The sequence below is a fragment of the Hibiscus syriacus genome, unplaced genomic scaffold, assembly GCF_006381635.1.
Source record: "Hibiscus syriacus cultivar Baekdansim isolate YM2019G1 unplaced genomic scaffold, ASM638163v2 tig00005406_pilon, whole genome shotgun sequence".
In the NCBI taxonomy this organism is placed as follows: Eukaryota; Viridiplantae; Streptophyta; class Magnoliopsida; order Malvales; family Malvaceae; genus Hibiscus; species Hibiscus syriacus.
In genome coordinates this window covers 6,990,616-7,005,149 of record NW_024062056.1, presented here as the reverse complement: position 1 = coordinate 7,005,149, position 14,534 = coordinate 6,990,616, and the positions used below count along the sequence as shown (strand labels likewise).

At 34.4% G+C, this 14,534-nt stretch overlaps 1 protein-coding gene across 1 annotated transcript; it reads left to right on the top strand.

Annotated features, from left to right (window-relative positions):
* Positions 1-218: 218 nt before the first annotated feature.
* Positions 219-5,222, top strand: LOC120199270. The gene is made up of 7 exons (XM_039200409.1): positions 219-283; positions 372-631; positions 907-1,918; positions 2,213-2,433; positions 2,491-2,954; positions 3,510-3,553; positions 5,054-5,222. Exons 1-7 carry the CDS (start codon positions 219-221, stop codon positions 5,220-5,222), a joined length of 2,235 nt encoding a protein of 744 aa, XP_039056340.1.
* The last annotated feature ends 9,312 nt before the right edge of the window (positions 5,223-14,534 follow it).

The following is a 14,534-nucleotide window of genomic DNA, read 5'->3' as shown; positions in this document are numbered from 1 at the left end:
AAGTTTTTAATTTTTTCAGTAATCACTTTAGACGGAAGAAGAAGGAGTGGAAAACGGAGATCAATCTTCCGTTCAAACAACTCTCAAGGGATGATGTTGAGGAATTGGAAGTGCCTTTTTTCGATTGATGAAGTTAAAGATGCAGTGTGGAGCTGTGGGGATGTCAAAGCTCCGGGACCGGATGGCTTTAATATAAAATTTTTCAAGAAGTCATGAGAATGGATAAAAGGCGATTTGATGAAGACAATGGACAATTTTTATCGGAGTTGAAAATTGGGGAAAAGTGTTAATTCTACTTTTTTAGAACTGATTCCGAAAGTGGAAAATCCAACAGAAATTTCTGAGTATAGGCCAATCTTGTTGGTGAGCAGCCTGTATAAAATAATTGCTAAAGTGTTAGCAAGGAGATTAAGAGGAGTGATTGGATCGGTGATAAGTGAGACTCAATGGGCATTTATAGCTGGTCGACAGATTTTCGATGGCATCTTAGTGGCAAATGAAGTTATTCATTCATTGAAAATAGAGAGGGGAGGGAGAGGTGGTTTGATATTGAAATTAGATTTTGCTAAGGCATATGACTGTGTCTATTGGGAGTTTTTGGATTCTGTGCAGCATTATATGGGGTTTGGAAGTAAATGGAGATGGTGGATTTGGGAATGCATTTCGACTGCTAGAGTCTCAGTTTTATTAAATGGATCCCCCAAAAAAGAATTTAAAATTTACAGAGGCTTAAGGCAGGGAGATCCATTGTCCCCGTTTTTGTTTATAATGATAACAGAGGCTCTCCATCTATTGTTAGAAGGAGCTGTTCGTAAAGGATTCATTGAATGAATTGATAATGTTGACCAAATATAAGCATTTCACACTTGCAATTCGCGGATGACACGATATTGTTCCTTCGTCCAGATCAAAGAGGACTTTCCAATGTTAAAAGAATTTTGAAATGCTTCGAATTGGGCTCGGGGTTAAGTATCAATTTCAGAAAGTCGTGCTTAGCAGGGGTGAACGTTGAAGAAAATAAATTGATTCAGCTTGCACTTTTGTGTGGATGTACTGTGATCTCCTTGCCATTTAAATACTTGGGAATTCCATTAGGAGCTGATCCGAGAAGAATTTCGATGTGGGAACCTGTTATTGAAAAATTTAAAGTCAAACTGGTGGGCTGGAAAAACAGGTTGTTATCGTTTGCTGGGAGAGTGGTTCTTATCAATTCAGTGTTGTCAATGCTGCCGTTGTATTATATGTCGATATTCCCCGTTCCGAAAGTAGTAGTGTCAAAATTAGATAAAATTAGAAGAGGTTTTTTGTGGGGTTATGATGGTAACACGAAGAGATTGCCAAGAGTGAACTGGGGTAGATTGTGTACTCCGAAAAAGAAAGGTGGGGCTGGAATAATTGACTTAAAGGTAAAAAATAAGGCGTTATTAGCTAAATGGGGGTGGAGATTCGCTAATGAAAAATGGGCATTATGGAGATCAGTAATATGTCACAAATACGGCTCAGGCGATCTGCCTTGGATGGTTAGTCAAAGAGAAATAAAAAATGCTTCTATAACCTGGAGAGGGATCGTGAATAATTTATATAGTGAAGGATCAACTGAATGGATGTGTGGAAATTCTTTTCTATGGATAGTGGGTGACAGAAAATCAGCATTGTTTTGGGAGGATGTGTGGTACGGAGAAATTGCTTTAAGATCAAGATATCTGCGATTATACATGTTAGTGTCAAGGAAATATATTACGGTGTGTGAAATGATTAATGCAGGCGATTGGCAGAGCTTAGTCACGACAGCTTTGTTCGAGAGACATCTGTTGGATAGGGAGTTATTCACTGTGCAAATCATAAAACGAAAAGTGGACAAGGTGATATTAAATCCGTCTGTGGCCGATAGGATTGTATGGGTGCATGAAATCGATGGGTTGTTCAAAGTAAAAAAATTGACTAACTTATTGCTTAGTGATGGAAATTTTGAGGACGTAGGCTCGTTCAATTTCGACAAAATTTGGAGTCTAAAAGTGCCCCTAAAGGTGAAATATTTTTTATGGATGATTAAATTGAATAAAGTGCCAATTAAGGTATTTCTTAAAATCAGATGGGTTAAGCTGTCTGATGATCAAATTTTATGCCCTTGGTGTGGTGACGCTGAGGAGGATGCGAACCATTTGTTTGTGTCATGTATTTTTATGAAATGTCTTTGGAATGCTTTCTGTAGGTGGTGGAATATTTCAGGGTCAAATATGCAGACAGTGGACGAAGTTTTTGATTTTTGCTATAAGATTAGATGGCCAGGATCTATAGCATTGGCTTGGTTTGTTAGTTTCGCAACTACGCTATGGAGTCTATGGCTGGCTAGGAATGATTTTGTTTTTCGAAATCAAAGTACTAAACTTAAAGATCTGCTTGTTTATGTGAAGATGAGAGCGTATGCTTGGTGTAAGGCGTTGAAGGAATTTAGTGCTTTAGAAGAGAAATAATGGTGGGACTGGCTAGATAAGTCGGCTGCTGCATATCTATGTCCCAAGTCCGTTTGGAAGCCGCCTGCATCGGGCCAGATGAAGTTCAACGTGGATGGCTCAGCTACAAAGGAGTCAGCAGGTTGTGGGGGAGTTTTGAGGACTGCAGATGGTCACGTAGTATCAATGTTCTTTGGACCGGTAACAGAGGTTAACTCTGATTATGAGGAGCTGGTAGCAATTAAAAATGCACTAGAGGTTTTCACTGAATCTTGCTGGTGTGGAAAGTCTGTCCTGATTGTAGAATCTGATTCTAAAATAGTCCTGAATTGGGTTCAAAATTCATCTGTTCGACCATGGAGGTGGGGAGCTACGTTTCAGGAAATTGACGTTAATTTTCTGAAGATAATTGAGATCAGGTTTGTGTTCTCGCCTAGGACTACCAATAACATGGCTGATTTCTTGGAAAAGTTGGGGTCGACCAGGAAAATTATGTTCAAGGTAAGCTGGTGATATGTTAGCAAGTCAATTAATTTTTCAGTTTTCTTATTCTCGGTTGAATGTTTTTGATTGGCAAGGTGGTATTTGGGGTTGTTCTCTTTAATTAGGTTTTGGAATAGTTCTATATGGAGTATGTACCTTGTTTTGTTAAGGCAGTGAAGTTATTTCGCTCAAGGTGTGCTTCACTTTCATTTCTATGTTAGTCGTATTTGTAATTTGTCTTGTTTCCTCAACTTTGGAGTACTCTTTTCCCCTATTTAGGATTAGGGGATTTTTAACGAGCCTCTAAGTTGGGGATTTGTTCTACTTCGAAACTGAAATAAAATTTTTCTTGTTGTTGAGCAAAAAAATAAAATAACTAATGGCTAAAGCATTTCATGAAAGACATTAGGTTCAAATCCAAATGACATCAAAGAAGTTAAACATTCAATCTTAACAAATTATTTTCCTTTTTTTAAGTAAAGAAAACAAGAATAAGGTTGAACCTCAATCAGTCACCATTGCTACAATGACAATGATCCTTGATGCTTCTACATTCCTCGGCTGTGGGTATAGGCTGCCATGGCTGCTTTGAAATTGATAAGTGTGGAGGAAATTGTGTAAGTGATCAAGAAGCTCCCAAAATGTTATTTTCATCTCCCATTTATGGGTCGTAGAAGTCAATACTCTATCCAATAAGAGATTTACACAATTTCTCTTAATTTGCAGCTATTTTACAGTTGTTGTGTCGGCTGTCCCTATTCCAGAATAATTCATAACTGCTTGATTACTCAGTAGTTGATGTAGGATCTGCTCAACGATTCTATGCAACATCTATGTACAACATCACCTACAATTTCAAGCAATGCGACAACACCAGTGCATTAGTTTGCAGCATACATCCTTAAAATTAGCCCAAACTCCAAAAACTCACTCCCATGATGCAGTTAATGAAAAATATGCTAAAATGACCTTAATATGATCCTAATCATGCTAAAGTTCAAGCTCAACCTAGGTAAAAAAATTCTAAATGATAAATCTTTTTGAAAGTTATCACACCCTCAACCTAAGTGTTTGCTTGTCTTCAAGCAACGATATGCATGAAATACAACTACTTTAAACAATAATGTTGCATAATAATACCATCAAACTAATTCAAATTCTAATTTTCTTTTTAGCCCTAAGAATTTTTTATTGATGTCACTGAAGTGATAGCGTTTACTTATCTCTAATTAGGACATACCAACTCGTTAAAATCAAAATCCATAGCTTGTAGTAGTGTGCAGTTTAGGTTTATCCAATCAATACTTAGCTATATTAGAAAAAAAAATTCTAACTTACTTGTTGGGTTTCAATGTTGTAGCAAACCTCTTAACATAAACTAATGCTGAAGCTACTTGCAGGTCACTCCAGTTTATTTGATTTTTCTCTTTTCCATATAAGTTGTTAAAGCCAGTTTGCGGTGCCTTTAGCAGATTTGAACAAAATGTATTTCATCATCATTTTTTTAACCAGAGCCAATTTCGGGCATGTTCATTTTCTATTGCTAATAATTTCTATGTTTTTTTATAACATTTACTAAAGGAATGTAAGAATTACAATTCAATAATTTTTAAGATCACTAAGTATTGAGAACATACGCCTATAGTGTAAAAAGGTTTCTATGGATCCTAAATCTAATAATTATCCAAAACATTTCCATAGCATTTCATAACTCAATTGTTCATCATAAGGCATCATACAAATTCCACTAAAATCTCCTTAAATCTAACAACATTAAATATACAACATTATATATGCAAGTTTCTAAATACTCTAAACAAATTGCACAACAATGCCAACAATATGCATAAATGAAATGCAACACATATGTCCAATCTTATAACAACTAATAAACATGATGCAAACAACACAAATGGACAACACACCCCAAACCTAAGTGGTTCATTGTTCTTAATGCATGAAAAAAAATTAATGAAATTAAATGAAACTAAATGGGGAGAAACAATACCCTTCAAGTGAGGTTTCCTTGGGCTCTTCCTTGGACTGATTAAACCGAGGCGAGTTTTCTTGGCAGTGATTCTTTCCTTCATCTTCATCTTTCTCTTCTTGTTGGCTAGGGACGTGGTGGCAATGACCACAACAGCAGTAGACGCTAGAGTTAAAGATGCTATAACAACAACTTTCTCCTTGGGCTCGAGCGTTGGTGTTTGCACCGTTGTTTCGCCCTGCAGTCTCTCAGTGCTGCCTACCAACTCAACAAGGCTTTCCTGTAGGTTGCCTTCTTAAACTCTTTTGAAAATATTATCAACAATAGCACTAATAATTCTGCCAACAGCTAGATCATGCTCCTTTTCAGCTGTAACATCATGCGTAGCTTTATCATCATTTAGGTAAAGGAGTTCTTGAGAGTCCTTGTCTTTACTCTGGTCTCCTTTTTCCAAACTTCTCTCCTCCTCATCCTCGATGTTCTCATCTTCATCAATATCCATGACATTAAGTTCCTCAGATTCATATCATCATTTCTTTTCAAAATAGCAGTGTCCTCGGTCTCTTTATCTTCTAAATAACAATAGTTTCAGCATCATCTTCAACATCGTTTTCTGAAGTATTCGTAGTGTTGAATGAGCTATTCTCAGTATCACTTATTTGTAACTGGGCTAAATCCTGTAAAACTTGGCTGAGACATGTAGGAAAATAACAATGACCTTTGGAAACTTTTGATACAACACCTTAATATCTTTGTCATGATCACTAGAATTCTCCCATTATGAGACTTGGGCTTGATGCATTGATTGGTTTTGTAAGTTTTGGCTCAGCATTGACATAATTCCCTTTTGCTTTGCTGCAAGCAATGCTAAGGTGTCTTGTAACTCTTGCAAAGCTGGACTAGTCAATGGTGCAGTGGCAACTGTTAGAGTATGCCCAAAGACTAATCATATGATGATTGTAATGATATATTTTATTTACCTATTTTATTGAATAAAGACATTGCCGTTATTATTTTCAGTTATATATATGTGTTTAACATAATCTGTAAGATAATAAAGTCCATATAATAACATAATTGTTATTATTAAAAGATCTCTAGTCAAGTATTATTATGGGCATGGACAATAATAATACGCTTAAGACTAACATGTTATTGATTGATGACAACGAGTTGTCATTGACATAGAGATGTTAGAATTATACATAATTTTATTGTTAGAGAATAATGTATTGGATTGACCCACCATGAACATATGTATTGGATTATTATTTGACAGTCATAACATTGCTCATGGTGATGACTATATGTATGATCCTCAGACTTGATATCAATGCTATCCCAACATATATTGTTGTATGTTTTGATGCAATTAAACATGTTACGCAATTGATTGCTCTATAAAGATTGTTATTTAATACATCCCGATATATGTAGTGGGCGTGTATGATTAAGATAGGATTTGTCATTCGTACATAATAGGAAATATATCACAGGCCACTTGATTGAGTGTTACTAGAAATGCATGACCATGCTTGAATAAGTTGATATAAGATATCACAAATTATTCGTTAATTAAAGTCTACTATAGATATCAATAAACAATACATGGGCTATACAAGTGTGATTATTCCAAGACTTGCGCCTATTCTAGATATAAAGGACAAAAGGATGTAATACATAAAAGAGTTAATCACGAAGATGATATGTCGAATCATATTTTCTTGTAACTTAGGTGAAAATGATATATTGCTAGATGTCACTCATTGTATGTAATATTAGAATCGTTGTAATAATTACTGCTAACGTTACAAGAACCTATAGGGTCACACCATAAGATTGAAATGAGCAAATATGTACAATTTGTTGTACGTTAATAAAATATATCTAGAGTTAATATATCTATATTTGATATACATATGTTTTAATTATCCTGAATATTTAATTTGAATTAATTAAATAAAGATTTAATTAATTTGAACTAATAAAATCCTTAATATGTTAGGGTAACTTGGATATAAAAAGAGGTGTAAGGTCTAGCAGCTGTTTTTACATTATCTTCAGTCGTTTATCTAAAAACAGTTTTGGGAAAAGCAAATATTGCTCTTAATCGGGTGAACCGAGTAGAGGCTGAGACGTGGTTTCGTGTAGGCTTATGATTCGAACTGATCACCACCACCATTAGTTGCTGTTGTCCTTGTTGATTTTCAAGGAACCCGCTGTAAATATTCACATCATTTCCTTCCAATTTTAATTTATTATACTTGAATAGCTGGTAAGATCGTCAAATTTTTATTTTCGCTGTGTGGATAAGCCTACTATCCCAACAGCAACACTAGCATGAGTAGAAGCTTCCTTCCTTCAACATCTGTGTCCTAGGAAAACTCCTCAAGCAACATCATTATCTTAATCGTACGGGGTGTTATGGCACCCTTATTTTCCAGTACATGCTCAGAATCATTGACAACCACTTATTCTTCCTTGCACAGTGGAGTGATAAGTGATGGAAAAAATAGATAACCCGTAGATTTTTTAGCACATGCAAGAAACTCCTCAGAAATAAACATGTCTACATTAATATATCTAATAGAAAGAATCAAACACAACAACAAAATACATTCATTGGTAATAAAAGAGTAGTGCATAGTTGGCATCAAACGGATGCGAAGAAACGTAAACCATAACCGAGCCAACAAGGTAAGCTCTCGGTGCTGAATAGTATAAGAACCAGTGGTTTATTTATGCCAACCGCTTCCAGGAAGGCTAAGTTCATCAAAAATTAATTCCTAGTCATCCTCAGAGAGATTGAAAGTAAATTGAGTATGCTCACATTCTCGTTCAGCAATTCCAGTAGTTTGTTAATTGTGCGGCCCACCAGTGAACCATCTTTTCATGAACATAGACCAATCATTGCTGATGGTTCTTAAGATTATTGTAGAACTCTCATACTAATTGAGGAAATGTTGCTTGGGTGGGAGCCAAATTCTTCCCACTGAAGTTAGGCAAAGGCATGGGGGTCTTCCACGGTTAATAGGTTTAATACTTGCACTAAACCAAAACTCTCTATTTTCTCATGTTCTGCTATGAAAAATTGGACTAGCTCTGTGCTAGATGCACTCGGTGGTTGAGTAGGTGCCGCTCTCGACGGAGGAGTCAGCGTCAGACGAAGAACCTTAACGATAACATTCTTTTTAGGAGCCATGAAAATGAAGTTTTGATGAAAAAGACAGGTTTCAAATGAAGGGAAAGAAAAAATACAAATGAAAACTTTATGCTCTTTGAGGTAAACAGCTGAAGAAGATGAAATATGAAGAGTAAAAGGTAAAGTGGAGTAAATAGGGTTGGTGGTGTTTAAATGTAAGGTAAAATTTAATAAGAGGATAAAGCTAATCTTATCATTGTTTTTAAATAGACGGATGGATGAATTTGGAATATACGACTGGGATGGTTTGGGTAAACTGTGGATGAGAACTTACAATTACCTTTTCACCTTCAAGGAATTATGGCCCAGTTAGCGTTACCGCTACAACCAATACAAAATTAGCTGTTCATAACACCAATAATTGCTATGTAACATTAACTCACTAGAAAATTGGCAATGCAGCAGATTACGTCACATCATTCTCTGGACAGAAAAAATGAAAATAAATAATAAATATAAAGATAATCTAATGTCAAAATTGAATTATTTAAAGCAAGGGAAAATTAAGAAGATGGGATTTCACTTAGGCGATGGAAGTAATATGTCGAGGTTGTTCGTTGTAATAATGCTTCAGCCTATAGACTTTGAACGTGCTTCCATCTACCAAATTTTTTTACTAGCACAACTATATGAGTGTATAATTCTATCACTTTCGTAACGTCTCAAAGTTCGGGTCAATAGTTTGGGTTGGTAGTCGGGTGATTTTCAAATTTTTTGAAAAAAAATAATATTTTTAGTTTTAAAATTAAAATATTAGTATTAAGTGTTTAAATGATTTTCAAAATATTATTTATGATTTTTAGTAATAATAAAATAAACGTTTATTAAAGTGACTAAATTGAATAAATTGCAAATATTGATTTTAGTGACTAAAATGTAAAAGGAACACAAATCAAAATATATGAAACTAGTTTTACCAAGGCTTATGTGGATGGTTTTTTTCCTCCAATCTTAATTATATCAATCATTTCCCTTTTCCCAATTTTATAACTAGATTCATTATCTTAATTCGTTTCATTTTTATTCCTAAATTTTATGAACCGTTCTCTTCATTCTCTCATCCAAAAATTATCGTAATTCTATCCAAAATTCTCACAAAAAGCTCTCATGGCCAAAATTCTTATTTCCTAATAATTTTTTGATTGATTCTTATTCCATTGATATTGTTTTTCTCTCTTCAATCAATATTGATTAAATTTCCTTTCTTCTTGCCATTTTCCCCGTTGTTTGTTGGTGTTGCCATTGTTGATTTCTTCATCATTTCATATTTATTCCAGCAATGTATTTCTCTTTTTCTTGGTTCCTTTTGGTGCTTCAACAATTAATGATCTAATGTTTGATGATATTAATTAATCAATTCCTTTAAAGAGAAGTTTGTGAATTAAACTTAATTTTCGGAGGTATTTAATGTGCTAATTTTCTTGATCACTTTTCAATGTTTTCTTGTGATGATTAAGGTATTTATGATGGTATAACTACGGCAAAACATGTTTTAGTGGCCTTTTTAGTCCTATAGCGACATTTTTAAGCGCCGCTAAAAACACTACTGGCGCTAATAACAATGCCACTATAACGAATGCCGAAAAAGGTAGCGGCATTCGTGAATCTAAAAGGTCAAGTTATATAGAGACGTTTGTTAATTAAAACGCTGCTATATGTTATAATTTACAGTGGCATTTTTATCCACAAATGCCGCTAATTCTCTTGACTTTAGTGGCGTTTTTAGTCACAAACGTCGCTAATCCTCTTGTCTTTAGTGGAATTTTTTGTTACAAACGCCGCTAATTCTCTTATCTTTAGTGGCATTTTTTTTGCCACAAATGCCGCTAATTCTCTTGTCTTTAGTGGCATCTTTAGTAACAAACACTGCTAATTCTCATGTCTTTAGTGGCGTTTTTTTGCCACAAACGTCGTTAATTCTCTTGTCTTTAGTGGTTTTTTTGCCACAAACGCCGCTAATTCTCTTGTCTTTAGTGCTAATATAATATTATTTTACTAATGAGTTTAAACCTTGGGTCTAATGGCATTATTTAAAGAGCTGGTAATGACATATGTTATTTTTGCAATAACCAGAAGCCTAGTTCTCTCAAGCAACATTCTTTTCGAAGCTAGAGAATATGAAGATAAGTAATTTATTAAAGAAAACAATTTATCATCATTCATCGTACATGGTATCTTTAATGGATATTAAGTGCAAAACTAACAAACTAAATTTTCATAGCTTTAAAGAATATCTCTAAACTCCTTCGAGCCCTTAAAGCTTTAAGCAGCCTGAAGTAAGAAACCATCTTACCATTATGCTTCTCTTAGATTCTTCATCACTGTCATTGGAATCATCTCCGACAGCTTTTTTGGCATAATGATATGGGAAAATATCACCAAATAAATGTCTCATTTACAAATTCAAAAGTAAAAAACAAGGGGGAGCCAGGTTTTCTCTAACCTTCTTCGGGAAATAGTTCGATCATCAGTAGCAGCAGCCTCAGAATGGCCATGACCATAGTCAGGAACCCAGCTAACAATGTCCCTCATAAATTCAAATACATTGTAGCTCTGTGCATAATGCTTTCGACAATTTAGTTGGATGCTTTTGTTAGAACAATGCACAATACGTAGAAAATACACAACAATAAGGGTAAGAAAGAATAAGATCCAAAGACACATAATATGATACCATGCTAATCACAAGGCTTGTTAATTTAAAAATGTAGCATGATCCATCCATCCATCTACATTATCTTTTCCACTTCTTGCCTTTACTTCTTTATATTTTTCAATTTCCACTTTCATGCCAAATCTATTAATGGGGAGCCTTTTATTAAAGGCAAAGAAAGTAAAAGAAATCTAGAAAAAAAAACTACGATACTAAAACTTCTACCAAACCATTAAAGTAAAACTCCAAAACCCTCCAAGACATTTAAGGTGGGAGACATATTTATGTTGTAGATATCAACATTATTAATGCACATGCACATGATCAAGAAAAGTGAAACAAAAAGAAGCATGTATATGAAAACGTGTATAAATGCAGAAAAGAACATAAAATCCTAAAGCAGACGACATATATCACATGCTAATTCTTCACTTACAAATGCAATGAATTCATGGTATTTGCTCCTCTTTGAAGAGTGATCTCATGCGTACAGTCAAAAAGGTCTTGGAGAAACAATTCCAATGTTTTTTGATGAAAATTAATACAAAGTAGCATGAGCAAGTACTATACATGCATGGAAGAATTATTTTGGTATATCATGAAAATTTTAGTCATTCACAAACTAAAACAGGCACTGGTAATGCTATCTTCTCAACATCTTCATCTGCTTGCATGATCTTTTTGATGCGAGCCGGAAAAACAAATATGCTCTAAGTTTCAGCATTAATCATAGCTAAGATCAGTAAAAATTATAAGAAAATCATTGTCAATGGAATTTCATTCCAAGAAGATGACTCATAAACAAGCATGACAATGCAACCCACGGTCCTAAAGCATATACAAAACATCAGGAAAACATCTGCATATTCTCCAGACATAAAACATTTTGAAAGATACAACAACAAATGGAGATACGGGACCACAAACCAGTGTATCTTAATTATAAGAGATTAACATTACCTATTATCAGGATATTCGAACATAAAATAGCAACCCCCAAAATCAGTAACAAACAAGACACAGATTGTTAACTACACACAGAATATCAGGACAAGAAGATAGGAACTTCGACGCATAGATGTCCTTATAAACTAGTTCCATCAAATGAGAGCTTTATCAAACAGGCATCCTTGTAAGTTAATGGTTTATTATCATCGATGAAGCAACATAATACAAGTTCTAAGTGTGGTGTGAGAAGATAGGACCAGCTAAGCTATGTTACTAAAAACTTAGGTGTGAAAGTCGGATAAGGGTAGCATTTGACATAGGTATGTTCAACTTTTTCTAAGTTTTTTCCATGACTAAAGTCATTGGAAGGTTGAAGAAGGGTAGCGTTTGACATAGGTATGTTCAAAAACAATGCCCATGATGTCAAGAGCGAATTAGGACACGATGATTAACTCAGTCAGCTAAACATTCTGCAGACTAAGAATCATCAAACAATATTTGGGAAATTGAACCTCCATATCTCAGTAATATCGATTGACTTCAAAGAAACAATCCAAAACATAATCAAACCAACATGAGATTTTCATAAAACATCAAAAAACAAAAAATCCTCCCTAAAAGAACTTTGAAAAACACAAATCCAACATCACAGTCCATGAAATTCCATATGATTGAAACAATCATAAACTAAATAACCAAAAACCCTAAACATTAAACACAGAGTCAAATAATACATGGAAAATTAACGAAGACCCATGTCATGAAAACTACCTTATAAATCGGAATCGCAGCAACCAAAACAAGCACATAATCAAAAACTATAATTAACCCAGATTTCATTTTCCATCAAATCAACCAAAAATCAAACACCCAATTCAAGCTAACATCTGATTAAAAAGGGGGAAACAAATTCAGAGAAAATTAAAAGGGAAAATAAGAAAAAGATAGAAGCTTACAGCTGGGAAACGAGTATCGAAGCGCTTTTGAAGATTTTGAACAAAGCTCAAAAAATTTTAAATTTAAAGAGAAACAAAACAAAGAAGTGAACATCCCAGACAATGATCTTAAAATTTTAAAATTTTAAGGAGAGAGATTTAAGTAGGGAGATCAGTTCGAAAAGGAGCATTCAGTTCTGGAAATGAAAAGGGGACAAAAAAAGAGAAGAAAATCGGAGTAGGAGATTTTATAGAGCAACAGAGAAAAACAAAAAAAAATCAGTACACTACTTTCATTCATCAACACAAAATGACCACCACCACTCATCCATCAAAATAAAAAAGAGAACAATTTTCGATTATCAACCGAGAAAATGAACATTAGCCAAAAATCATAGAGAAAATAGAGAGAAAACCTAAGATTGACCTACCTTTCGTCGAAGACACCATCGTTCCTCTTGGACCGAAGCCAAAGCCTTCGAGATTTGAAGGTATTTTCTTTTAAAAAAACCCTTTAGATGTAAAGGTTGTATATGAGCTTTTAGGTTTAGGGGGTTGTTTTTGCGTTAAAAATGGAGAGCTTTGGAGGTTACCCCGTCATCGGTGCTGATTTACGGTGGCCGTGGGGTTGCTTTTCTTCTACCTCACCGAATAACAAAAAAGGAGCTGAAGCACTCTGGTAGCATATTTGCGGCAAGGGAAAGAAAAAAAAATGGGAAAGTAGGGAAAGTAGGCTTATGCTTAAATCTCCTTTTCGGGCTGAAGAGGAGATAAAACTTTAAAATTTGCGGTATTTTTAAACCCAAACGCCACAAACGCCACAAACATACCAAAATATTGCGGCGTTTGTATAAAATTGCCGCTAAAGTATTATTATATTAGGGTGTTTATTTAAAAAATGCCATTATATATGAACCCTATTATGGTGTTTGTATAAAAATACAGCTAAAGTACTACTTTGTTATGATGTTTATTTAAAAATGCCACTATAGATGAACCCTATTACGACATTTATATAAAAACACTGCTAAAGTACTACTTTGTCGTGGCGTTTATTGAAAAACTGCCATTATAGATGAACCATATTATGACATTTGTATAAAAACACTACTAAAGTACTACTCTGTTGTGGTGTTTGTTGAAAAAATACCACTATAGATGAACCCTATTATGGTATTTGTATAAAAATGCCATTAAAGTTACCATTTTATGGCATTTGGAATGTAAACGCTGCTATATATTTAAAGTTAGTGGAATTTACTCTCAAAACACTGCTAAAAACGCCTTTACAGAACAGTTTTGTTGTAGTGTATTATTATCATATTAAATAAGATTTTCAAGTGCATTTGATTTGGATAAGAAATTCTTCAAAACAAGCCTGATTTCATCGTTCTTTGGAAATCTGAGAATTAGTGTTAATTGATTTCAATTGTGAGGTTTCTAGATGAGTTTGGTTGTTGATATTAGTTGTTATTAATCAATTCTTATTGAGAAGTAGTGTCGATTGGACTGGAGGCTTAGAGAGTCGTTTTAGTAAGATTTTTGGTAATTTCAGTCTTTTCGCTCTGTTTTGGAAACAAGAAATTCTGCTATGTTTTGGAAGTGTTCTTAATGTGTTTTGTTTACTTTCCAAAGTGTTTAATGTGTTGATAATTGAGGAAAATTAGTGCATCTTGTTTTGGTTATCGTTTGCTAAGTCATTGGAAGCAATTTTGATTAGTGGACAACAAAGGTGAGTGACTCTCATTCTTAGATGATGAACATGTTCAAGGGTAAAAGGTATAGTTTAGGGTGATTCTCTTAGCTTGAACATTTGTATAAGTGTACTTATTTAAGATACGCATAATTGATATGGAATGTGGCATGAAATGTG